General features: G+C 37.9%; 2 protein-coding genes across 4 annotated transcripts in view; both read left to right on the top strand.

Annotated features, from left to right (window-relative positions):
• The first annotated feature begins 135 nt into the window (after positions 1-135).
• tap1 (transporter 1, ATP-binding cassette, sub-family B (MDR/TAP)) lies at positions 136-11,882 on the top strand. The gene is made up of 13 exons (XM_052144880.1): positions 136-306; positions 1,078-1,434; positions 1,921-2,116; positions 4,309-4,423; positions 4,569-4,699; positions 4,963-5,168; positions 5,398-5,595; positions 7,079-7,207; positions 7,393-7,581; positions 7,790-7,963; positions 10,413-10,575; positions 10,759-10,895; positions 11,017-11,882. Exons 2-13 carry the CDS (start codon positions 1,108-1,110, stop codon positions 11,248-11,250), a joined length of 2,199 nt encoding a protein of 732 aa, XP_052000840.1. The 5' UTR covers positions 136-306; positions 1,078-1,107; the 3' UTR covers positions 11,251-11,882.
• Positions 11,883-14,595: 2,713 nt separating this feature from the next.
• Positions 14,596-27,995, top strand: part of brd2b (bromodomain containing 2b) — a 22,134-nt gene continuing 8,734 nt past the window's right edge. For all 3 annotated transcript variants that reach the window (XM_052144439.1, XM_052144438.1, XM_052144440.1), the window contains exons 1-7: positions 14,596-14,726; positions 17,388-17,676; positions 17,846-17,983; positions 18,868-19,015; positions 21,240-21,415; positions 23,836-24,294; positions 26,160-26,288. In XM_052144439.1, coding sequence (XP_052000399.1) covers positions 14,695-14,726; positions 17,388-17,676; positions 17,846-17,983; positions 18,868-19,015; positions 21,240-21,415; positions 23,836-24,294; positions 26,160-26,288 — 1,371 coding nt within the window. In that variant the 5' untranslated portion in view covers positions 14,596-14,694. The remainder of the gene's footprint in view (positions 14,727-17,387; positions 17,677-17,845; positions 17,984-18,867; positions 19,016-21,239; positions 21,416-23,835; positions 24,295-26,159; positions 26,289-27,995) is intronic.

Genomic DNA, 27,995 nt, shown 5'->3' with positions numbered 1-27,995 from the left:
CAAGCCCTCCTACCAACGTCTGCCTTTCAGCCAATGGGGTTGGTTTATTTACCAAACGTCGTTACGTTATTAATATTCATTAGTTATCCTTCACGGGATTTTCCTTGCAGATCTTACTTTCGGTTTCAGATTCGGGAGATGTTGTGCTGCGTGGAGCGCAGAAAAATCGCGTTGCTTTTGTCCAACTACTATTTTTATTATTTAATGATTTAAAAAAAAAAAGACAGAATGTATTAAATCGACGTGTCGACCACACTGAATCCTGTCATTTTACAACATATTTTCAGAAGGTGCATATTACACAAGGTACGTGTTGTGGTCCTTTAAATGCCATATTGAAAGATTGAATTGCTTGGAAGTCTTTGTATTTACTCAGTTTTTACATTATACTGGATAGTCCATATATATTTACAGCTTTCCTTTTAAAAGTGAATTACCTTATAAAACGCATTGATTAGAAAGGATTAAGCACTGAACATAAATGAAAATATACTTGAGAATGAAAGTGAAAGTGGTTTAGAGTCCACTTACAAAAAAGTACCTTTGTATTGCTTCTTTAATAGCATGGCATTCTTCCTTGTTAAAAAAGTACCATGATATTATTTTTTTGGACATGGGACCATCATGAGACCATGATTTTTGGAATTCAATCATGTTAACAGCATGCTTTTGGACATGGAAACTTGATAAAAAATGTAAATTATTATAATTTTTTATACATGTTATCATGGTAAATCCATGGTATTTTAAAACTATTTCTATATTATGTCACTTGCAAAAATTCACCATGGCATTACCATGTTTTTTGTGTATGGTACCATGCTGTTACCATGGTTTCTTGGACATTGGGCTATACCATGGTATTGGAGGGCCATTTAAATACCATGGTATGTGATAATTGGTACCATGGTCCAAGGTATATATCAGAGTACCACAGTATTATCATCTAATACCATCACTGAACTGACAAAGTATTTTTTATAAGGCTCTTCTGTTTGCTTTATTTAAATTTTCTTTATATTTCCTTGCGGATTGTCATTGCAACGTTTATTTAATCTGTGATTTCATTTGTTTTAGGGGTGTTCATTAAAATATTCGCTGTTTGAGATGAAGGATAAGATGGCCGTCCCTCTATTTGCTGTGTTGGTGTTGTGTGTGGACACATGTGCGGTGATGTGCGTAGGTGCCATCCAGCTGTCCCCGTCCTTCATCAATAACTCCTTTATCACACTGTGGGCTGGGGGACTGATCAGAACTTGCCTCCTTCTCTTCCTTGCCTTCACCTTTTCCGGCAGCCCGACATGGATGAAAGGGTTCGAGGGTGTGCAGACCGCTGGAGTTCACGGTCTTCTCTACCCAGTGTACATCACCCTTCTCTGGGCTTGTGGCAGGTCTACTGTGGAGCTGGTATGGGGTTGGCACACCTGGCAAGGGGTAAGATGTGTGATTGTCCATGTGTTTTGACACCTTTAAATGGCATACAAAAAACTAGAAGAGTTTTTTAAAAGTAATAGTCCACCCCAAATTAAAGTTATGTTATTCTTTACTCACCCTCATGTCGTCTATATTTATACTTTTGTTTGCATGCAAAATATATGGAAATGCAATATCAACTTAAATGTATACAATTTCAACACCCTGCATTGATCAATACCCAGCCTTAGTCATTGACACCAAACGCCATTGGTTCTTGCGTGTCATGTGACAGATTGTGAAACAGAAAGGTTGAAAAGGTGACTGCAAATGAGTTTTGAGAGCTATGTATCTCACAGCAGAAATTAAAAAATTATATGGAGTCGGAATTAAATTCAGGGGTGTAAATTATGACAAAATGTACATTTTGTCTATTGAATTATTCTTTAATGTCTTAAGGTGTAAAAGACCTTACAAAATTTGCATTGAAATGTGATTATATTTCAGATTCTGCAGGGGTATGTGGTGTTGGCTTTGTCTCTGTTGCTGTGGAAACGCTATGTGCCCAACATCCTCCCGACAACCAAAAAGCAAGAAACCCAGCCAAAGGGCAAGGCCTCGCTGCAAAGACTGCTGGGATACATGAAGCCTTTCAGAGGGCGCTTTGCAGCCGTCTTCTTCTTTGTGGTTGTGTCTTCATTAGGTAATACCAGGGTTCAAAGTAGGGCTGCAATTAACGATTATTTTGATAATCGACTATTCTAACGATTATTCAAACGATTATTTGACTTTTCGGGTGATTATTGCAACGATTAATCATTAGCTCTTAACCTAAACTATTCAGCTTGTGCCCTGACTTTAAAGGTTGTATTAAACATGCTTGCTAACAATAAAGAGGACAAAATCATCTTTTAAATATACCTCTAAATGACATTCACTAAATTAAAGGAAAAACAACTTTTTATTAAGTTTAATTCAGCAAAAAAAATCCTATTGTTATCAAGTTTTTTTCTTGTTTTCCATTTAAAATGGTCTAAAAATCCTTCGAAAAAGACACATTTACTTGAGAAGCAACATATAATATATTTAGACTTGCTTTAAGAAAATGTATCATAAATATAAGTGTATTTTTCAACAAAAATACAAAATATACTTCCCTAAAAGCAAGTATACACATCATATATGCTGCTTGTCAGGTGAATGCATCTTTTTTAAAGGATTTTTAGATATTTTAAAATATTTATATTTTTACTATAATATTCAACATTCTCAGAACCGCACCTATGTCAACCAGCTGCGTACCATACTGACCCCTGCCCATGTAAATATATGTTGATTTTTCTAAACAAAAACGATTAGGATGACCCAGCAGCATAATTTGTAGGTAGTCTAAGACTGTTTTTATTCTTCCATCATACTGTTAAAGTTATCCGCTCGTAGGTTAATTTGGCGTACAAGCGATCCATTCAAAATGTGTTTGTTTACGGAATATGAGAAGGAAATATAAGGTTGGTCATGTAATAACTATTGCTGCGTATGCACATCTGTCATGTGCGCCTGCTTTGTTTCAGCCAGTATAGAGCTTTGTCATGCCTGTTTGGTCACTTTGGTTTAAGTCATGGATTATCAGTTAACCAGTTAATTAATGGTTAAAACTCGCAGTTAGTCAGTTAAAAGAATTTGCCAAAATGTTCATCACTACTGTTAACCGGTAGTTCTAAAAAGCAACTATCGGCTCTGATTAATCGGTAAAACCGATATATCTGCCTGCCTATTCTGTCATGAGCATATACAGTACAGTATACTGAAACAAAAACATCTTTATTTTCTACTAGTGCATGCCAACCTGGATGATATTTATTAGGGATTGGACTTGATATATCGCAAACCAAAAAAATGACAAACCATATTTTGGCATAACTCTCTTGTAACGTGGTTTTCTGTGATCAAAAGGATATTTCATTAACCTGTCAAACATCATAATCTCTCTATCACTTGATTTTACACCTACCGCACATTTTTTCTACACTGTTTACAGGGTTCACACAAGGTCCTTAAAGAGCTTACATTTTGCTTTTAGAAATTTAAGTACTGGAATACCTGGAAATTCGCCTTGTTTTGATGAAAAGTGCATGAGATTAAAGCGGATTGTTTCCTCCGTGTAATGTGTGTCCATCAAAGATGAGGTGCACTCCACAATCATTGAATAATGTGTTTTAATATCCTTTCTGTGCTTTACAGTCAGATAAAAAAGTACAAATGAATATTCATTTTAATTTCACGCAGCATGGATGCGCTACAGAAACTGAGAGATGCTCGTTAATGTTCGCTAGTCAGGAAAACTGTGAACCGCTCGTTGATTCTCTTAAAGTGACAGTACTTTTTTACCGTTTCTTATACAAATGAATGTAAACTCAATGGTATTGCTTGTAAATTGTTCACATTATTTCAAACAATTATAGCGGATATCATTATTATATATACAATTTCATGATATAATGTTAATTAATATAATGAAGAATGTTTGTATTTCTATAAAGTTACATTTTGATTATAATAATGATAACAAACAAATTATTGAAATATAAAATGTACATTTTCACATACTTTTTTCAGGACAGATTTTGTTGAAAATGAGTATTTTGCTAAAACATTTTTTTTTTTAGAAAAAATTAAATCTGGAATATTTTGTAATTTAAGTGTTTTTATATCAAATTGAGATTATATTGAATTTTGAAACTCATATCGTATATCGAATCGAATTGTGAGATAACCATATCGTCTCATCCCTAATATTTATATTTTATATATTGAATGACATAAAATTGTTTACTAAAATACTGGTAATGTTCTGGAATTATCTGGTTTATCCTGCTCTCTCTGGTTGCCTCGCAGGTGAAATGGCGATTCCCCATTACACTGGTAAAATGACAGACTGGATCATGAATGAAGATGAACCTGAGGCATTTAATCACGCTATCACTGTCATGACACTGATGACCGTTATGAGGTGAGACCAGGACCAAACAACACATACTCACATGTTTATACAGGCTTGAATAGTATGTAGTGTTTGTTTGAAATGTTAGTCAAGAAATCAGTAGGATAAACAGTTCCTCAGATGCTTCAAAGATAAAAGTACCTGTTTTCTGTAGTGCTGTGTGCGAGTTTGTGTGCGACCTCATCTACAACATCACCATGAGCCGAATACACACGTCCATCCAAGGTCTCGTCTTCCAGTCGGTGCTCAAACAGGATATCCCATTCTTCGATAAAGCTTCAACAGGTAAAACTTCTGTAAACATTAGTGCCGCTAGCTTCAGATAGATTTTAATCTATTTTTTTGTTATAACTGTCATGCAAAATTCTGCTCATTGGATTTAAACATGCTTAAATTAATTTAAAGGAGCTAAGAGTAATACACTTGTATTAGTAGCTTATATAAATATATAGAATAAATGGGGCCTGGGTAGCTCAGTCGTAAATATGCTGGCTATTACTTTGCGCTCTATTGCTTGAATACAAATCTTTTACTGTCCTCTTCTTCAGGGGACATTGTGTCTCGTATCACAACGGACACCAACACCATGAGTGAGTCTCTCAGTGAGAAGTTGAGTCTTCTCATGTGGTACTTCATGCGTGTCATCTTCCTTTTCGGCTCCATGCTGCTGCTGTCCACCAGACTGTCCATTTTCACCGCTCTCGGCCTCCCAATCATCTGGATCATTCCAGAATTCTCTGGCCAGTTCTACCAGGTAAATCACATACAGATTGATTTAGAGGGGTAGTTCACCATAAATGAAAATTCTGTCATAATTTACGCATCCTCATGTCGTTCCAAACCTGTATGACTTTTTTTTCTTCTTTGGAATGCAGAAGGAGATTATGTTAGCCTCCACATTGTTTTTCCATACAATGAAAGTTAACGGTGACTGACTGCATTGAAAGCTGTTGTGCTCACGTGCAAATGTGTTTTTCCTACAGAAACTTTCTGTACAAGTGCAAGAGTCTCTCGCCAAGGCCAACGATGTTGCCACGGAAACATTCTCTTCCATTAAGACAGTCAGGAGCTTTGCTAATGAGGACGGAGAAACTGAGCGATACAGGAAGCGCTTAGAGGAGACGTATGCACTGAACAAAGTGGAAGCCGCAGCTTATGCTGCCTCTACATGGACCAATAGTGTAAGTTAGTACTGGCACTAAGCGTATGTTTGGAATAGCATACTTCCATATTACTCACACTATTTTTGCACTATGCAATATGCATGCAAATTTTCAGTATGCATGGAATATCCATTTGATCTTCGACATTTGCCAAAGTATAGAGTAGAGAACACTGCATGAGATACTATTGGGGCTTTTCCACTGCACTGCAGAACTTGACTCAAATCGACTCTGCTTGCTTTTTGGGGGTTTTCCACTGGGATAGTACCTAGTACTTTTTTTAATACCACCTCGGTCGAGGTTCCAAGCGAGCCGAGCCGATACTAAATGTGACGTCAAAACCCTGCAGATCACTTATTGGTCAGGGAGAATCATCACTACCAGCGTCACTGGATTTTCGACACAGGACATCAACCCGCTAGTTTTGAAGTTAGCAATTGCGATAACAGTATAATTTGTTCAAACGACTTTCGAATTGTAAAAAAACCACGCCGTGGTCAATAAACGAGGTGCAGATGTTCCTCACATTAGCGATGAATTAAACGAAAATATATTTCAGGAAGTGTCTCAGCTGTTGGCTGCACAGCTGAGACACGGCAACCACCGGACCTACCAACAGTGTAGGGAAAAGTAAAAATTGTTTTTAAAGTGACTACAGAACCATCAAGGAAAGGTGGAAGTGGTTCGACCAAATGGACGCTATATAGACTGGAGAGCAATGGAAGGGAGAGTCCCCTGGACTCAGCCACAGCTGGAGTCCACGATGGAGGATGGTATGTTTTGTTACGTTAACTCTACTCTGCTTGAAAGCTTCATTTATTTAGGTAACAGCTACTAGAAAGCTTGCTTCTAAAACAACCAGGCCAATTTAACTGTTACACTTTCAACTGCTTTATGCACCACAATGACCTAGTAGCTAACAGCTAGCGGTTGTGTTATTGTTTTGTGTTGCATTTAAGATGATGTCACAGCAGTAGATGCGGCGCAACTATGTCGATCAGCCTATAATCCCACCCTCGTTGAGGCGGCAATAAACAGCACTGGAAAAGCAAGCTCAGAAAAGTAAAGCGAGTAGAGTTGAGTCGAGTCAAACCGTAACATGCAGTGGAAAAGTGCCATAAATCCCACAATGCAATGTGCTAAACTTGACCTTCCATTTCCAGCAGAAACCAGAAGTACTTACTGTGGATTCAAATGTAGTGTGCAGTATACAGTATATATTGCGTAGTATGAGAAAAGCATTACTCTAGGATTCCATTCTGAACATAGTCTAACTTAAAGGGATAGTTCACCCAAAAATAGAAATTATGTCATTATCTACTCACCCTCATGTTGTTCTAAACAGTGGAATGCAAACATTTGAACAACACGAGGGTGAACAAATAATGACTGAATTTCCATTTTGGGTGAACTGTACCTTTAAGAAAAATTACTTGGTATTTTAGCACAGTATTAATGGATATGTATATTTTGCATTTCTAATCAAATGTGCCTTTTTTAGATGTCCAGTCTGGCTTTAAAAGTCAGTATACTGTATTATGGAGGGCGGCTTGTGACAGGAAGTGATGTCAGTAGTGGTGATCTGGTGGCCTTTGTGCTATATGAGCTGCAGTTCACGACTGCTGTGGAGGTAATATTTCACACAAAGTCTGTTGTTATCAATATAAACAATCCCCTAATCCAGTGTTTTAAACTTTGGTGCGTATCTCATTCCATTCTGTTTGTGCTATGGACATGAGTGATACCCAAAATTGCAAAGCAAGCAAATATCTAGTTTGCTATTATGCCTCTAAACACATACTACTTCTGTGACAGGCTCTGATGTCATACTGGCCGCATGTAAAGAAGGCCGTTGGTGCATCAGAGAAGATCTTCGAGTATGTCGACCGTAAGCCTGATATTCCTCCTGATGGATCACTCGCTCCTCAAGCTCTAAAAGGACATGTGCAATTCAAAAATATCACATTTGCTTATCCAAAGAGACCAGATACATATGTACTGAAGGTTTGTATTGATAATGCCCAGCAAATGTCCTGTCTGTATATTTGCTAGTTACCTGTCTAGAACATGTCTGTCATATTGAACTCTAAATTGAAAAGAAATAAATAAAAGCTATAAAACCACTCAAAATATCTGTATTTGTATTAAAAAATATAGAAAGTTGCTTGTATGTTTTTATAATGGTTCTATGTTTGTTGCTGGTCTTTTTCAGAATGTTTCTCTCGAGCTGAAGGCAGGTCAGATCACTGCTCTAGTGGGACCGTCAGGTGCTGGGAAAAGCACATTTGTGTGTTTATTGGAGAGATTTTACCAGCCTAATAATGGAGAGATTTTACTGGACCAAAAACCACTGCTAGCCTACAAAGACCAATATCTGCATGAGAAGGTAATCTTACTTTATGTTAGATACCAATGTGTTATTAGCATTTTAAATTTTTCAGAATAAATGATCATAATAATTTAAAATGTTTTTTTTTTTTAATTGTGACATTATTTTCATTACGGTTAAGTGCAATCTTTCGTTCCGCCTGTGCTATTTTTAATTGTCGCTCTATGAACGTGCGTGCTGCAGACGGATGCATTTGGACCATCTCGCTGGTAGACATCATCATAAACGCCACGTTTTTAGGACGCTCTGTCAAGTTACAAGTAGTGGAAACTTTCAAAATCACGTCGCATGATTTCTGCATTCTTTTGTGTTTTGCCAACCCGTTGTACTTCTGCTTCTGCTTCCTCAGAGTGAGCGAATCTCATTCTTTGGCGGGACTGCTTGTGTGAGGTTTGTTGAGGCACGCTGCTACCTATTCACACGGCTTGTAAAAAACTGATGTACTTCAAGCATGAAAAAGTCAGTGATTTTGTTTGCACCTCTACAACTGCTTTATGTATGTGATGAACATTAGTAGATATCTCCGCCCACTTGCGGCTCATATGGTAGGAAAATCTGTACTGTTATTATGTAATTTACATACACGTCAAGGGGCATGATTACTTGCATACATTTCTTAACATGTTATTTTTTATATAATTAATTACACTAAATTAACACGTTAAATCGACAGACCTAATTAAAATCTGTTAATTTAAGTACAACAAATGCTACCGTGTTTTATATTTACAATTGCGCTTTACAAAAGTAATTTACAATTTAAATAATACATTTTCCCGCTTTTACAATAATGAGAATTCGATTGTTTCCTTTCAGTTCGTTCTGAGCAGAAACAGTAATTTTTTGCTCCGGTTCTGGCGTTATCCAGCATCCATTCCAGATGTTAACTGGTTAGAACTAAATAAATGAACGGTGTATATCGTTCTTTTTTAAATGACAGTACGCTGTGCTATGGGTGAGTGATATACCAATTGCAATGTTGGCAGATCTCGCAAAAGAAACAAGTGAACTGGTCCGGAAAAACAGGCTTATATATATATATTAGGGCTGTCAATCGATTAAACATTTTAATCGAATTAATTACATGGTGTCCCAATTAATTAATCGCATATACAAATATTTGCTGAGAAAGCCCCTCATATAACAATAATTCAATATATAATGATTATACATATTTATATCAATATATAATCATACATAGTTATCTTTAAATATTCAAAAATTATATATATATATAAAAATAAAAAATATTCAGATAATTAAAATGCTTTACATTCTTGTGGCAGAAGTTAATCATTGATAAGACAATACAAAAAGTGGCTTTAGAATACAATGTATTGTTTACTACCATATTATTGATCATAAGTCAATCATTGGCGTTCAGTTCACAGCAATCCATTACACAAGTGAATTTGTCAATCAGTTGGAGATTTATTATGAGGGCTTGTTTAAGGGCCCATCAATTTACACCTACTTTAGACGTCTCGGGTGTGTTGCGCCATAAACATAAAATGTTTAGTTCACGGTGTCCAGTTAAATATAGTTTAATACTCAATCTTTAAACACATCTTGAGATCCCTTAGATTGCATTTGCGCTCCTTCGAGTGTTAAGAACGCAAGAACGTAAGCATGTTTGTTGTTCTGCCTACTGAAGTGTTTTCTTCACTGTATAAACTGTGCGTTGCTCATACAGCTGAAATTTCACTTACTGCCCTCTGGAGTAAACAGGTGGTACTACAAGCTTGCATTTCTCAGGAATCGTCCTTATTATGGTCCGGGGGAAGTGCGATTAATTAACGATTCATTTTTAACGCTTTATTTTTTGTAAAATTAATCACACTGAATTAATGCGTTAAATCAACAGCCCTAATAAATATATATATATATATATATATTTTTTTTTTACCCAAATGGGGAAATTAACACCATAGAAATCATAAAAAGCATAGTATACAGTAGCCTATATTAAATAATGTCTTTTCAATTGGCAAAGCAATTTATTTATATAGCACATTTCATACACAGTGTTAATTCAAAGTGATTTACATTGAAATGATAAAGAAAATACAAGATATTTTAAAATGAGTAAAAATGTATAAAAAGGAAAAAGAACACAGAAATAAAATTATACAGTGCAATCTGTGCAGCAAAGTATTCAGTCAGCAAATATACATTGTATCATATATATATATGATTGAATGTGAAAAAACTATTCTCACTAAAAAGTGAGAAGCCTAAATGTTTATGAAAATAATGTCATAATGCTGCATATTTTAAAAGTCTTACAAAAAGGCTTAATTTTTTTTGCAAAATATAACATCTTATTTCTTTCTTTTGATTTTTGTTTGAAACGTGTGAGATTCACCCAATATATCAAAGTGAAGATAAATAAAATTGACTGGTTATTCTTGATTTGCTTATGTAGTTCAATTTGCACCCTTTTCAGATTAGTGTGGTGTCACAGGAGCCAGTTCTGTTTGCTCGATCAGTGCGAGAAAACATCAAATACGGTAAAGAAAATGCCTCTGATGAAGAGATGTACGCAGCTGCCAAACTTGCCAATGCACATGAGTTCATTTTGAATACATTTCCTAAAGGATATGATACAGGTGAGTCTTTTACCATTCTAACTGTAAATAAAAAGCACATCTGATGCTCTAATATTGTATTGCGCACGTCTAGATTAAGAGTGCTAATAGTACTCATCGGATAATATTTATCCAGATTATTTCTTTTCAGATTCACTGATTTATAATTGTTTGAGAAAGTAACACGTGTTTTTGGTGGTTTAGATGCAGGAGAGAAGGGCGGTCAAGTCTCCGGAGGTCAGAAGCAGCGTATCGCCATCGCTAGAGCTCTGATTCGACAACCGCAGGTTCTAGTGCTCGATAATGCAACAAGCTCGCTGGACACAGAGAGTGAACACAGGGTAAGAGGAGAGCTGGACCATATTGATGAAAAATATAGCGCAATATTTTCAGCCATTATGCACCGTATTTGTTCAGAAGTTGCATTATAACTTTTTAACACATGAATAACGTAATTTTCAGGTGTACAGCGCTCTGAGAAAGGACATGGAGAAATGCACGGTGCTGCTCATCAGTAACGGGCTGAGCGGGGTCGAGAGCGCAGATCACATTTTCTTCCTACGAGAAGGGGAAGTGGCCGAGCAGGGCAACCACACTGAACTTCTGGCAAAGAAAGGATTGTATGCAGAGTTTGTGAGACAACAGAATGCTTCTATCCAACGCAAAACAAAGGATGCCACAAACACCGACCCCTGATGAACGTCTCCAGCTCTACATTTAGTCTCGGCTACCATGTGATATCAACAGTGGCCATGAAGCAGGGATAGTCGAATCTTTCTATTATTTCTAATAATGCATCAATACATAATCCGCTCAATCATATAAATGCTAGTCTTTTTTAATTAGGTGTAAATATCAAAAAGAATATGTTAGAATCTCACAAAATCATGTCCAGGTTGCAGTTCACCCCAAAATCGAATGGGAAAAAATAAAAAATAATATTTTGCGTTAAGAAATGATTTTAAAAATAATGTTTCCAGTATTTTCCAGTTAATCTCATTTCCATTGTTCTCAGTGGTGTTTCTCATTTCTGTAATATTGTATGCTGAAATACAATGTTTTTAGGTACATATATTAAAGCGGAAGAATGCAATTTCTGTCACTAGCACCCCGAACGGAATTGCAAAAATAAACAATGTTTTCAAAACAGCTTTCTGAATAAGTCCCTCGTCTACTGTAGTTCAAACAGTCTGATAGCCCCGCCCCCAACTCAAGCAATTGGTTGAGTAACATTGTTGGGCTGGGTCTAAGTGGGTCACTCAAAACAAACAGTCATTTTTATAGCCCTAAAGAGACACAGAGTTTACAGCATATGAATGGCTTACCGTAAAGGTTCAAAGAGGACACGAAGACAAGCCGTTCCACTCAGGTAAGGTTCTTTAATGGTCACTCAGTAGTGCTCACAACTTTCCGTAACACAAACTTCTCATAAACGCAACTCGGGTAACGAAATAGTTCTCTCGACTCTCTGGACCACGCCAACACTAGACTGACGTCTCTCTCGAGGTTCTGTGGCCGTCTTTATGCCACTCTCCCCATGCTCACTGAAATTAGAGACAGGTGTTAGACATAATTTAGCTCAGGTGCAAGCGCCCTTACCGCTTTCTCCCCCGGATGGACGCTTGACCACACCCCCGCTGCCACACTTACATAATGTTGTCTCAGCATTTTAATCTGGGATAGTAGAAAGTATATTAATGCTGACAAAATGACATACTTCAGCTTTAAAGCAATATCTTTAATATTGCTTTTAGAAGTGCTCTTGTGTGTGGAACTACTTACGGCACTAATTCAGGATTTGCCAGTTCAAAAGATGTGACCAAGCCTGCGTGCGTTTGTGTGTGTGTGAGAGAGAGAGAGAGAGAGAGAGAATGTGAATGAGCGTGTGATCATGGAGGATGCCAGTTTCATTATTGTATATTTTTTGGGGGACTCTTATTTTGACTCGGACATAGAAAGCATTCTCATCTTCACCAGATGAGTGTGAAAATACTCATCTGAGAGTGTGAAAATACTATGTTGCGACTCACAGATGTGATCGGCAGTAATGGTGAAGCTGCTAGTTTAACTCTATTTCTCAGCTATAGCGTAGTAGTAATCCGTACAATCATGGAGGGAGAGACAATTCCAGATTACTTTGAAGAAATTTGCAGACTGACAACACGCAGTTTGTCAAACGTCAGCTCAACTCGCTCATAGCACACACAAAACCATCTTTTGTCACCACCTGCTGGCTCAAATCTTTAATGTCACAGGGATAAATGAAAAATTCACACATCTATCTGCTCTTACACTTTAGTTGGGAAAGCCAACACAAGCGGAGTGATACAAGCAGTAAAGTGTCCCAGGGCTGATGGTGTGAGAAATCAGAACTCTTGGACCACCTTTCGTCCAATCAGATTCCAGGACCCAAACTAACTGTTGTTTAATAGTCTACATTACAAACAAGATACACATTTTACACACTATTCACTGTATACATTACAATAAATAGACATAATTTGAAGAATTAGAAGACAAAAGTACACATTGATTACCAGTTTTATATATATAGTGTGCCAAAAAGTAAATATTGCACGTATTGCACACATTATATTACACAGTGTATACAAAGATATCCATTGGACATGGATTACATTGCATGTGTATTATGTGATACATACAGTAGCCTTGTCCAAAACATTTTTAAAAAACATCACCATTAGTAATCTATTGGTAGTAAACTGGTATCTTAAAGGTCGTAAAATAAGCTTAATTTCCTTTAAGAAAAATATTTATTCTTCTCTCTTTTGATTTTGCAATGAAATATAACTCGGTTTTGTGAGATTCTCCCATATACTGTTAGACAGAAGGACAAGTTGCGTAGTAAAACAAGCAAGAAAATTACTTTATTTATGTTTATTTCTTATGACCTTTTTTGACCTTTTTGTGTGTGTCATAGATGTAAAGTTACGCAGAGCAAAAATTAAAAAAAAAAATTCAATGGGTGCAATTTTTTAATGTTTTATAGAATACTTTATTGCTTTATAATTTTCATTAGCAAACATTATAAAATGCTTTTGCATTGTATGCATATGACTAAATGCAATTACAGATTAATATGCATGAAAATATATGAATCAAAGTTTCATGATATTTCTATCTTTTTGATTGTATTAACTAGTGATGTGTTAAATATTATCTATAATTCTGTATATATTGCTTGTTAATGACTTATAAAGAGTAATAATAACTTGTTATCATGAAACCTTTTCCATCATTTTGCAAATGTTTGCTTTACATACTATTTGGGTGCCTTTATCTTCATTATTTAAGTCAATTTAAAATCAAATAAAAAAATACATTTATTTATTTTCGACGGTCTGTCGCAAGCTTCCACTGGCCACTAAACAATATATAAGATAACAGCAAAATTATTATATATATATCTATATTTTTTTTACCTGTATTTACCTATAATAACACATGTATACTGTACAGAATATAATAAAAAGAATTGCAGCATACATCCATAAAAAATACAAGTTTGGAAAATTATTGTAGTACCAAATAATTGTTGTTACAAAATTTTCGACCTAATTATTTTATATTATCAAATTCTATATTATTCATTTAATTTATTCAATATAATTTAAAAGTCTGGTAGGTTAAAAACGTTTTTAAACTCTTGAACTTGCAGGCACAATTTTTGGTTATATGAATACGAAATTCAGCCACCAAAATAAAGAAGAATAAATTACTCATATATCTTTGTTTCCTAAATTAAATAATGTCTTTCTGAGTAAAGTCTCATTAAAACGCACTGTGCCAAATACATAAATCGCAAAATATTACAGTTTCAGCATTATAAAATCCTCACCAGATGATAATCGTGAGTCATACACAAACTCCTCACTTCCGCTCTGCCGTATATGGGCGTATCCTTCTCTTGAGGGGCTTCAAACTCAGCCAATAAGAAATCGGACTCAAAGGCGGGGCGATTTTTTATTGGCCAGTAGTGAGGTTGTATAAAAACCCGGGAGCGGAAATTGAAAGGCGCCATTTGCTCGTTGGACGGCGCGGGGTAGCTCGAGCAGAGCGAGATAAAACGGAGGCGAAGCCGCAGGATCCCGTACCGTAAAACAATCGCGATCCATCCTTATGGAGGCAGCCGTCAACCCGTCTTTTGACAGGTAGTATTGGCGAGCTTTCGGAGTCTATAAACGAATCACATGTGTATCTCTGATCACAAAGGATGAGGAAAGAGGAAGGAAGCGTTTGTTTACATTGCGTATTTCTTTTAATAGGGGGTGGAATTTAAAACCTCGAATAAAACTGGATTTTGTATCCTTTTAAATGAGTTTCAGACATTTGAACGGCAGCATGCACCGAGCATCCCTGTGTTGAGGGGTCGAAACTGCATCAGTTTTCTCCGCCATCTTCAGCATTTAAAGGGCTACTGCACTGTAACACTTACACATATGGTCACCACAGTTCACGTCAAAATACCATAGTTACTGGTGTAAAATATCAGTTTTTGTTAAATGCAGGTAACTTGGAGTATAGAGAACCTCGGTCTATAAAAAGACATTTTTGTTTAATGCTACTTAGGCAAAATATTTTAAAGGATATTTCGTAGTTAATATGGCATTTTATTAAAAGCTAGTTGCAATGGTGCATTTTTGTAAAGGGAAATGTAAACACATTTGTAACATTTTATGCATAGTTTTGCACAAACCTGCATTCAATGTGGTCATTTTAAGCTTTGAAATAACTTCCCTGTGCATTAGATTAGTTTGTGCATGGTGGTGATTGCACAATTTGTGTGTATGCATGTACTGCGCCGGATGTACCATATATAAGCTGTTTTATCTATGCAAAGTTTGTTCTGTGCATGTGATCACACATTAAAGTAGGCTGTATAGTGTGGCGTGGATAGTTGGGGTAGATCGAGTAAAAGACCTGATGACACCCACAATAAAGTATGTTGTACTGTACAGTGTAGAATTTTGTCTGAAGTGTCATTAATTATTTCATAAACATCTGTCTGACTGTATTTTTTATCTCAGACAAGAACATGTCTGGATCATATTACACCACAAAATAAAATTTTGCTTGTATAATTATTTTCATGATCATTAAAGCACTTTCTCATTCTCCCTTACCTGAAATTTCTAAAATCTTATACGTAGGTATAGTAAAATCTAAACAAATATGTAATGAGTCATTCTGTGTCAATTCTAACAGATGTACCCGGCTCAAAGTTGTGGTTTTGATATCTGATTTACTGGTTAAAGTTAAACAAATGATGATGAAAGTTAAATATTAAATGGCAATATTCAACATTTACTGAGTAATACATTATTTTTGAGAGGGGGGAGGGTAAAAAATACAAATTTTCACCTATGATTTTGGAGCAAAAGTTCAGATAAAGAAAATAACCTTAGAAAGATGGCAGCATCATTATTTTATTTTTACACTGAGACAAGTAGGTCTGTTAATAAAACAAGTTGACTGTCACCCCTTGTTGTGTTAATGGTGTTGGAACAAAAACACTTTTTGTCAAACATAAGTTGGGGTGCCTATAACTCCATTAGTATTACATATATCTTAATATCCTTTTAGATTCTGGTTCAGAACAAAGGTTTCTCTTTGTATCTTAAGTTTTAAGGCCCTGTATGGTTAAATTCCAGAGATATGGGGCTTGCAAATGGGCTCTGTGTAAATTGTTACATTTTACACATTTTCTATGTTGGAAAACCAAATGTTGGGCACATGGCATGAGGCTACTTTTTCTTTTCCAACAGAAAATACTGTCTACAAATGCACTATTTAAGAATAAGGGACATTTATGCATTTGGCATACGCTTTTATCCAAAGTATCTTAAAGTGCACTTATTACAGGACAATCCCCCCAAAGCACTCTGGAGTTAAGTGCCTTGCTCAAGGACACAATGGTGGTGGCTGTGGGGATCGAACCAGCAACCTTCTGCTTGCCAGTTCTGTACTTTAGCCCACTAAAACACACACACACTGGAACCATATGTGCTAGAATCTAGATTCTCCACAATCATAGGCAAAAAATAGTACTTTACACCTTCTACAAAATTATGGATTACTCAATATTTTGGCATTTATCATCATTTGTGTCTGTCTTCAGAAAAAGTATTAACAGAAGTATTTGCACCCCTAATGAAATAAAATACGGTATAGTGGCATCACTGCAGTATGTTTATTTAGAGGCCTACAGAAACCCTACACCAACCCCTAAATCTAACCCTATCTTTACCTTACAAAAAATAACCATTGTTTTACTACAGTAACCATAATATCACCATGGCATTTTGTAGTAAAATAACAGTAACCACAACATTAAACACAGTTGCTATATTAACGCTATATTACTGTATTAACACCATGGTTAATTGAATTGAAACTATGGCTTCCGCCAAAAATTATAGTTACTACAATATTACTAGAGTAAAACCATGGTTAATTTTACCCGAATCAAACCTTTCAACTCCCCAACCTTCACCGTGACCAAATCACTGGTAGGCAATCAACCTTTATATTGATTTTTATGTATTATTATAAGTAGTATTAAAGTAAATATTAAGAGTAGAGACAGGAAACAGGATGGAAGAAAAAGTTGGTCAAAAGGCAGAATCGAACCTGGGTTGCCCACACAAAAAAAAAGGATTTCCAACCCTGTCGTAACACACCACATCACTGCAGTAACACTTAAGGACACACTTTTTCCACCAAACTTGGCATGTAACGGCATGTATAACCCCTACTTCTCTATATTAAGATTGTATTGTTTGTCCATGTTTCTCTTGTTTTGTTCACTGCAGCTCTGTGGGAGTGGGGCTGTCTGTCATAAGTGGGATGGAACAGAGTTCCGGCAAGCGTATTCGGAAACCCTCGCTGCTGTACGAGGGCTTTGAGAGTCTGTCTCTACCCCATGCGCCTCTGCCCGGCCCTCCTCGATCCCAACTGCCCCAGGTGAAGGATCCCAGTCGACAGGGACGAGCAACCAACCAACTGCAGTTCCTTTACAAGGTGTTGGTAAAGGCATTGTGGCGGCATCATTTCGCGTGGCCTTTTCATGAACCGGTGGATGCGACCCAACTCAAGTTACCTGTAAGTAAATGCTCACTTTCTGTCATTAAATACTCACCTTATATTAATATGCCAATGAAGATGATGCTAATGAATATATACATATACACAAATATGCTAAAGAAGAGAATGCATATACAAAGTAATCTGATGTGCCATCTAATTACATAATTTCCTATTTTGCTTTCAGGACTACCATAAGATCATAAAACAGCCAATGGATATGGGTACCATCAAGATACGACTGGAGAATGACTATTACCGCAGTGCTAGCGAATGCTTGCAGGACTTCAACACAATGTTCACCAACTGTTACATCTACAATAAGGTGTGCGTGTGTGCAGACACAAACAAGTTGCCATGGAAACATTCTGCAGTGGTTTATTCATTACCTAAAGGTTAGACCAGGAAAATACAGCCTTGAACATGGTTATTTCATGTAATTGCTGTAGCTTTATTTGTGGTTTTATCGTAAGAACAAAGTGTACTTGTTTGGGATTTGCTGGGTCTTAATCTCTCATCATTGACACTACTCTTCCATACCTTTATCCTCACTTCAATGCATATTTTGTTATTTTGAATTTGATAATCTAGTGTTCTAATTTGAATCGAGGGAATGCAAAGACAAATGTGACTAGCGTTAGGTCCTGTGTTATGCACCAAATGTGGATTTTTTTTCTGTATATTATTGGGATTTTGGTTGAACACTTAACTGCATCTGGGATGTGTCATAGTAAGGAAGGTCTAAGAATATTTCTTAACATTCTAAAAAACTATTTAAAAAAAACTATCAACTGATTAATCCTCTATCCGTCATTTAAAATGATAGAAATATCAACAATGGTCCTTCTTTTTACATTGCAAAGACTGAATATTGTGAATATTTGATATTTTTGAATATTCTGTAAATCAATTTTAAAAACTATCGACCGATTAATCCACTATCGGCAATTTCAAATGATCAAAATAGCAAAAATGCTGCTTGATTTTACATTGCAAAGACAAGTAATGTGAATATTCAATATGTCACCCGGCACTAGCTGTTATTCATTTCACATGTTAACAAAGAGTTTAGCCAAACATAACAGAAGTTACTGACATAAAGAAGTCTTAAAGGTACAGTAGCCTGTTTAATTCTAAGGGTCAGAGAGACAGAGAGAGAGTAAAAAAGAAGTGTAGAATATGGCCCATTAAGAGAATGTTTTCTTACAGCCTACAGATGATATAGTGCTAATGGCACAATCTCTAGAGAAGGTCTTCTTACAGAAAGTCGCCCAAATGCCCCAGGATGAGATTGAGTTGGCCCCTCCGGCTCCGAGGGGCAGAGGAGCCAAGACTGTCAAAGGACGCGGAGGGAGAGGTGAGTTACAGAGTGATGGAGCTGGAGGAGAAACTGGGGGTCGCCGGTCACATGTCTCTTCTGCATGGACAGCAGGGAATGAACAATGCTAAATGGAATTAACTATAGCTAGTCATGCATAGAAGGGTTGCATGGTATACCGGTGCTATGGTAGTATCGTGATAATAAAGCTTCAAAATACTAGTGGTGCCAAAAATGTTTTTTAAACTGTAGTACTGTTAATATAGTAGTACCGTAAATTACATTATGTTGTATGTGCAGTAGTAAATTATTTTCGCTAAAACTTTCATTTGAATCAGACCTTTAAAGTAGTCTTTTTGAATGGTGTCGCCTTTCCCATGTGTTGCTTTCCCATGCTTCAAACACACACATCTGAATCCCAGCATGTTCATTTGGCAGTCATGTCTCCTTATGGATAATATGGATTTATATAAAACTTTGGAGAGTGAGAAATGTTTTAAATAGCACAATTCATGGAGCGAGATTTTGAATTATTTTGGGTTTTGTCTGATGAGACCGGAAAAACCCATCGGCCATGAATGCCTACAAAGATTTCAAGCCAAAGGGGAAAACCCCAGCAACATTATTAAACGCCTTCGGACACATCCCATGGCTTCTGCAGAATACACACGGGTTAGTGCCACTTCATTTAACCTAAATGCTTTATCTTAACACTTACAGTTTCTCTGGAAAAATCGACAAATGCAAAAACTATTACAAATGCACAGTGGCGGTAACTTTGCATTTATGATTGGCACCAATGGTCTCTACCATCAATTTAAGCTTGCAATGCTTTTGGAAAATGCAGCCCAGATAGGTTTGATCATGCCTCTGAGGTGTGCGATCTACCCGTGTGTGTGTGTGTAATCTGCATTTGAGTTGCTGTTTACTAGGAGAGTCTTTTCAATGTTACAGTGTCTTTATTTATATGTTACCAACATTCAAATAATCACATAAATAATGGAGTAAATGTTTAAAGGCGTTGCCGTTTGAATTGTTTTGATACGGTGACTTTTTTTTTTTTTTTTGTATTGGTAACAAGTTAGTCAATTTGAGCCTTCTCCCAGTTCAACCGTCAGTTATTTTCACCACTTTCCGAGCAATAAGTGGAATGGCTAGTTTCTAAGAACCACTATGACAAACTGTTAAGAATTAACACACTATTGTGTGGTATCATGATACTTTAGCTGGTATAGTATTGTAAAATATGATTATGGTATTAACTTAGTTAACCTAACTTAGTTTAATAAAGTCTTAAAATAAAGTCTTCTCAGTTTTTCAAAGCAAGGACAAAAAGCGTTTACATCAAAGACTGTATGTCCAATTAAACTTTACAGTATTTTGGCTCTTTTGGTTTTTTGAGGCTAGCCAGATTGGGCAGATACCAACATGGACAGGTTGTGTGACATGCTCTTCTGGACCACCATGAACAAATCTACTAGAAGATAAAGAAAATGTCAGACAGACTTCATTTATATTCTTATTCACTTGCAGCAAGGATAAACGTGGTTTGTACTAACCACAATGTGTTTTTTGGAAGTGAATTATAGTGAATAATTTATGTTTAGTTGGCAATTTTGATACTGTGTTGGGTTGCCACATTATGTCTAATGTAAATGTATGTCCTGATGCAAAACCAATTGAGAAACACTGTGACCAAGGGGTAGGTGATATAAACAAACATTATATTGTTATTTTAAAAATATTTGGACAATATCTATATACATCACGCTATACACATTTATGATGTATAGTGGTTCAAAAACAATTGGTTCCTTTTTAATCTAAACCGAAGTACCAGTAATGGTAGACCTTTAATGCCCATTGCAATGAAACGGCTTTATCAATAAATAAATAAAATGATAAATTGAATGTAAAAAATATATATAAAGCTGACTACCACAACTGGAGTCGTGAGTTTGAATCCAGGGTGTGCTGAGTGACTCCATCCAGGTCTCCTAAGCAACCAAATTGGCCCGGTTGCTAGGTAGGGTAGAGTCACATGGGGTAACCGCCTTGTGGTTGCTATAATGTGTGGTTCTCGCTCTCATGGCGAGTTGTCCATGGATGCCATGGAGAATAGTGTGAAGCCTCCACACGCTCAACAAAATCTAAAATAAATAGTATGACCCATGCACTGGAAAGATACATTGTTTGATGTTCAGTCTTTACAGCCTTACTAATGCAAATAGTTTTGCTCTGATATTGTAATTATTTCCATCAGGTGGAGGATGTGTTACCAGCGCTCACCAGGTGCCTGCAGTATCTCAGTCGGCTTATTCTCCTTCATCTCCTGATATACCAGATTCTCGGTTTTTCACCTCTCCACAGACCCTGCTGAGCAACACTGCCCCACCTCCATCACTGATGAGCACACTTCCCACTCAGCCCACCGCAAAGGTATGTACACATTAAACTTCTGAAATCTCATGAAATCTGTTTTTTCTATCAATAGCAGATGGGTTATACGTATTTGGAAGGCTGTTTGAAAACAATGTTTATTTTGTCAATAACGAGTCAGAAATTACACTGCAGCTTTAAAGATACTTTAAGGTGCTTTAAGCGATTTTAGCCATTCTGGATCTTCCAAAACACTGAGCTGTTGGTCCCTCCTGAGCAGGACACTGGCACTTGTACGAGCATGTGTGGGCTGCCCTGCGAATGTGCACAATGACTGACAGGCAGAAAGTGTTCTGATTGGGTAAACGAACGATCTGATAGTGGCCACAATGATAAGTCTGGCATTAGTATTCTAAATGGATAGTTTTCACTGTCATTTCTGATCGGATGTGCTGCATTTGCAGTCATGCAGCAAATGCAGGGCTCCAGACAGCAAGTAAAATTCTCACAAATGCAATAAGAAATATTTGAGTCACCAAATTTTGCGTACAAATTGGGAAAACTTTGTGCGCGTTCATATCACTGATATATGTATATATAGAACTGGATCGCTGACGCAATGGTAAACTGCCTGCAGGAGGTGAAGCCACCGCAACTGTTCGAGCGGCCATCTTGGTATGCCCAAACTCTCATAGATCATCATTGACTGACAGGCGAAAACACCCCCATTGCACCGTCTCCAACCTGCGGATATGACTGTTGCAGTCCTATAGTGACTATCATGTTTAATGTGCTCGTTATGGATAATATTCATTTCGAGGGAGAAGATATATGCGGATTGCGATGTCAGAGCATTCGCCTGCCCCGTTGTTCAGCCTATCAGTGCAGCACACTGATCACCAAAGGAAGTGGGACAACTGGCCACAAGATGTAATGCAAGTAGGAAAAGCTGTAATATCTGCTTGTTTATGGTGACAATATGTCCTTAACCCCCAAAAGGGACTTAAAAAAGTCAGACCGGGATTTCTAAATCAACTTATATTCCTGGGATTTGCTTCTTTTCATATTGAAGTGCTCTCTGTAGTCATACATGGATACATGTCATTAATACGTGTTTGTTTGCCATTTAAACCTAGTGGATCAGTTTAATTTGAACCTGCTTTGCATGTCCACTGCGTCCATGTCCATGTGCGTCCACTGCACGTGCGATAGAAGGAGAGAGAGCGCATGCTCTTATTTGTGACCATGAGAAAAAGCTATATATTATAATATATTATAAGCTTATAATAAAATAACTATAATGGACCACATCCCAAGCCAGAATATACATTAGACATAATGCCAAGCACAGAGAAAATGTGCCTCAGATGGTGTGGCCAAACAATGGCAAAAATGGCCCTACGACTCCACCCAGAAGGTCTCTGAACCCATGGACGACCGAAGAAAAGTTCGAAATATGCAACAAGTCAACATGGGATTAAAATACATCCTTGACTGGACCAAGTGGAGAGCAGGATGCAAGAAATAAACCTTACAACAATGGTCACCAAAGTTCCAGCTCCAGAAGGCACAAAGGCAGCATAGAAGTAATCCATAAAACATCAGTGGTTTAATCCATGTCTTCTGAATTAATACAACTGTATGGGGTTAGAACAGACCAAAATAGACATCAGCATTCTCCTTTAGCATTAATGATTTCAAGCGTGTTTACACTTCTTAGCGCCATCTTGCACTCTGCACATGTGTCAAGCACTAGGAAGTGTAATCAAGCTTGAAATCACGATCGTGCCTAGAGACTGTAATGGCAAGATGTACAGTGAAAAAGGAGTTATATTTTGGTATGTTCTCACCCAAACCGATTACTTCAGAAGACATGGATTAAACCTCTGGAGGATTATGGATTACTTTAAAACTCCAAACAGCACATACAGGCAGCATTAAAGTTGTGGTCACCATTTTCTTGCATTGTATGGACCTACCCTGTGGTCAGGGGCTGAGATATTCTTCTAAAAACCTTTGTGTTCTGCAGAACAAAGAAAGTCATAAACATCTGGGATGGCACGAGGGTGAATAAATGAAGAGAGAATTTTCATTTTTGGGTGAACTATACCTTTAAAAGTTTTTCCTTTTCTTTACCTGGTTAGGAAACATCCCAAACACATTACTCCATGTTTCTGTGTTGTTCTCATGTATAAAGGACAAAGCAATCCCACTAATAGCTATGCAAATATATTTTGATGGTATGAAAAATCATGCCGTCAGCTGTTTACACCATAAACATGCCAGATTTAAATGTGTGCAAGTTAAGAATTGGATTGTTAAACTGTTCCTGATGGTTAAAGCTTTCATATGGCTGCAGAAGACTTTGAATATAGTGCTCAAGTTGTATGGACTACTTTAAAGCACTTTTTAGTTCGTAGTAGGTTCAGCACAAGCAAGCTCTAAATGAAAGCTGATTTTTGTCCCTTTTCTCTCCACAGAAGAAGGGCGTGAAGCGTAAAGCCGACACCACCACACCCACTACACTTGGCTTCCCTGTTCCCGGCCATATGGGAGGAATGGGCAAAGGTCACGGATCGGGCGGAGAGATGCCTTTCTCACTCTCCTCCATGCCTGGTGACTGCGCTCCCAGCATTGGTGTGGTCAGGGGCGTGAATGAGCCCACCCACCTGCAGCCCATCTTAGGGCGACCGCTGTCTCGACGGCCAATCAAACCTCCGTGTAAGGACCTGCCCGATTCTGTGCGACCCCATCAGCCCTCACGAAGGGGGAAACTGAGCAAGCAGTTGCGCTACTGTAGTGGCGTCATTAAAGAGCTGCTGTCCAAAAAACATGCAGGATACGCATGGCCATTTTATAAACCTGTGGATGCATCAACGCTGGGTCTCCATGACTATCACGACATCATCAAACACCCCATGGACCTCAGCACTATCAAGGTGACTTGCATGCACTGCATCTGCATGAACAAACACGTACAGAATATAATGTATATTGCTTACTATTTTATTAAATGGTATGTAAAACAGATTTTGACCGGTAGATGGAGAGCTTTGTCTTCTGGCTCAGCTCTCTTTTCGTGACAACGGTGCAATAGAGCGAGTGCAAAACCGCCCCTGCTGCCCCGATTCTCCGGCCAACCTCCCGCTCCATTGTCCCCTCACTCGTGAACAAGACCCCAAGGTACTTGAACTCCTTCTTTTGGGGCAATACCTCCTTCCCTACCCGGAGTACGCACTCCATCGGTTTCCTGCTGATTCAGTTTCCTGTCAATTTTTGTTTCTACACTCACTTATGGAGTGAAGGCTGGGTCATGACCGAAAGAACTAGGTTGCGAGTACAAGAGGCCGAAATTGGCTTCCTCAGAAGGGTGGCGGGCTTCTCCCTTAGAGATAGGGTGAGTAGCTCAGTCATCCGTGAGGAGCTCGGTGTAGACCCTTTGCATCGAAAGGAGTCAGTTGAGGTGGTTTGGGCTCGGGATAGGGAAGTTTGGGGCACGACCCGACTTCGGATAACCAGTTGAAGATGGATGGATGGATGTAAAACAGATTGCATTTAACGATTGTCATCATCTTGGAATAGTTATTTTTAGTTACCCATTCTGATGGCTAATGTGAACATTAACTGAAGCGCCTGACCTGTATCTGTATGATTATATGCACTGCACTGCTGACACATGATTGACTGATTAGATAATCGCATGGATAATTGTTGATGCCAGATGGGCTGGTTTGAGGATTTCTGTAACTGCTGATCTCCTGGGATTTTCACACACACAGTCTCTAGAATTTACTCAGAATGATGCCAAAAACATCCAGTGAGCAGCAGTTCTGTTGGCCTTGTTGATGAGAGAGGTCAACAGAGAATGGCAAGACTAGTTGCAACTGACAAAGTCTATGTTAACTCAGATAACCTCTCTGTACGATTGTGGTGAGACTAACTTAATTTCAGAATGCTATTCTGAGATGCAGGTTGGTGCTGTTTTGGCAGCACGAGGGGGACCTGAACAATATTAGGCAGATGGTTTTAACGTTGTGGCTGATCTGTCAGAATAATAGTAGAGAGAATATTCCCAGTGGGTCAGAAGTTTACAAACACTTTGTTAGTATTTGGTAGCTTTGCCTTTAAATTGTTTAACTTGGGTCAAATGTTTTGGGTAGCCTTCCACAAGCTTCTCACAATAAGTTGCTGGAATTTTGCCCCATTCCTCCAGACAGAACCGTTGTAACTGAGCTCACAAACGCTTTTTCAGTTCTGCCCGCAAGTTTATATCGGATTGAGGTCAGGGCTTTGTGATGGTCACTCCAAAACTTTGACTTTGTCGTCATTAAGCCATTTTGCCACAACTTTGGAGGTATGCTTGGGTCATTGTCCATTTAGAAGACCGAGCTTTAGCTTCCTGTCTGATGTCTTGAGATGATCGCCATTCAAATATTCTTTTCACAAATAATATTTAATTATTTTTTTTCCCCCAAACATCTCGTCTCACATTTCTTCTTAAGCATGCTCTTCACTGACATTCTTTCCAACAAGTACAATAGCTTTTGAAACAATGTGAAACAGACATACATTTTTAAGTGATTGTAATAATGATCACATAATAAATATTGAAATGGTTATATAATATAATATAATATAATCATGGGTTTTTATAGCTAATTTTTAAGTCTGGTTCTGGAATGAGACTGGAAAGAGGTAAAATCTATACATAAAAGGCCTTTGAAAATGTATATAATTGACCAAGTTTCCAAGTCAGTTTTCCAAATCATAATGCAGTGATGTGTATCTTGTTTGTGTGTTTCAGAGGAAGATGGATGAGCGCGAGTACAGAGACGCTCAGCAGTTTAGCGCTGAGGTCAGACTCATGTTCTCCAACTGCTACAAGTACAACCCACCCGATCATGATGTTGTCACCATGGCACGAAAACTACAGGTAGATAAACTACAATACCTTAGTATTTAGAATTTAGAGATGGTGCAATTTAGACATTTTAGCCTATGAATCTTATAAAACCTGTTGAGAACATGGACCTTTATGGGTCAAATTTTAAAAAACTTTTCAAAATAAATAAATCAATGAACAACTAACCTCACACACCTGAAAAGTAGTGTGAATCCCACACACCATCTTTGCTTGCAAAGAGTATTACAAAATTTATTTATGGCAACGTTTCGGTCATACAACCTTTTTCGGGCATTTACAAACACAGAGTGTAATAGCACCAAATTTAAAATACATACCAATCAGCGCATCTGATGACCGTGATGTAACATAACCAAAAACACCTATAAATCCAGAAAAGAGAAACATATACATATAATAAATTACAACTGGAAGATAACCCGCAACATTATATACAGATCCATTTCTTTTTTCTTTTGTATATACTGTATATAGTAAACAAACTATATAGATTCAGTATTTCTACAGCTTAAAATTTAATTACACTTCATCATTAAGTCCCATCAGTGATTAGGTTTGAAGTTTGTAGATTCAATAAATCTAACGTCTCTGTAAAATCAGTTCAATGTTGTGTAGTAAAGGCCCAGTATCACACTCCTCCCCCACTCTGATCTTAACTTCACACTTACACCAACATCTCTTGGAACCCCCCTCCTGCTACTCAACCTGCACTTATGGTCTGTGAGGAGGATGTGTGCCAGGTCTTCCAGAAACAAAAGACTAGGAAAGCTTAAGGCCCAGATGGTTTCTCACCTGCCTGTCTGAAAGTCTGCACTGACCAAATGGCCCCCATCTTCACACAGATGTTCAATAGATCACTGGAGTAGTGTGTAGTTCCCTGCTGCTTCCCACAAAAATCCCACAACCACAGGACTTAATGACCACAGACCTGCACTCACGTCTGTGGTCATGAAGTCATTTAAGAGACTGGTTTTAGCTTACCTGAAGGACATCACTGGACCCCTGATAGACCCCCTTCAGTTTGCTTACTGCGCAAACAGGTCTGTTGATGATGTCAACATGAGACTGCATTATATCCTGCAACACCTCGACAGACCTGGGACTTATGCAAGGTTCCTATTTGTGGATCAGTTCAGCCTTCAATAATATCATGCCTGATCTTCTTTCAACCAAACTGACCCAGCTCTCTGTGCCAACCACAATTTGTTGGTGGATCAACAGCTTTCTGACAGAAAGGCAGCAGCTAGTGGGACTGGTGAAAATCACACCCGGGACCCTCACTATTAGCACTGGTGTTCTTCAGGGATGCATTGTCTTTCCACTGCTCTTCTCCCTGTACACAAATGACTCCACTGCAAAGGATCCCTCTGTCAAGCTCCTGAAGTTTGCAGATGACACCATGGTCAAAGGCCTCTCTCACGTCAGTGATGAGTTTGTATGCAGCTGGCTGTCTGGTGCGGTCACAACAACCTTGAGCTGAACAGGCTCAAAACAGTGGAGATGATAGTGGACTTCAAGAGAAATCCTCCCGCACCCTCCACCTTCCTGAATATCACTTTGACAGCAGTGGAGTCATTCAGGTTCCTGGGCTCTACCATCTCTCTGGACCTGAAGTGGGACACCCACATAGATTCCATTTTGAAGAAGGCTCAGCAGAGTTTGTACTTAGCCAGCTGAGGTTCAACCTGCCATAGGAGCTGCTGACTCGGTTCTACT

Source organism: Xyrauchen texanus, chromosome 15 (assembly GCF_025860055.1).
Source record: "Xyrauchen texanus isolate HMW12.3.18 chromosome 15, RBS_HiC_50CHRs, whole genome shotgun sequence".
Lineage (NCBI taxonomy): Eukaryota > Metazoa > Chordata > Actinopteri > Cypriniformes > Catostomidae > Xyrauchen > Xyrauchen texanus.
This window is presented reverse-complemented; position numbering and strand designations above follow the sequence as displayed.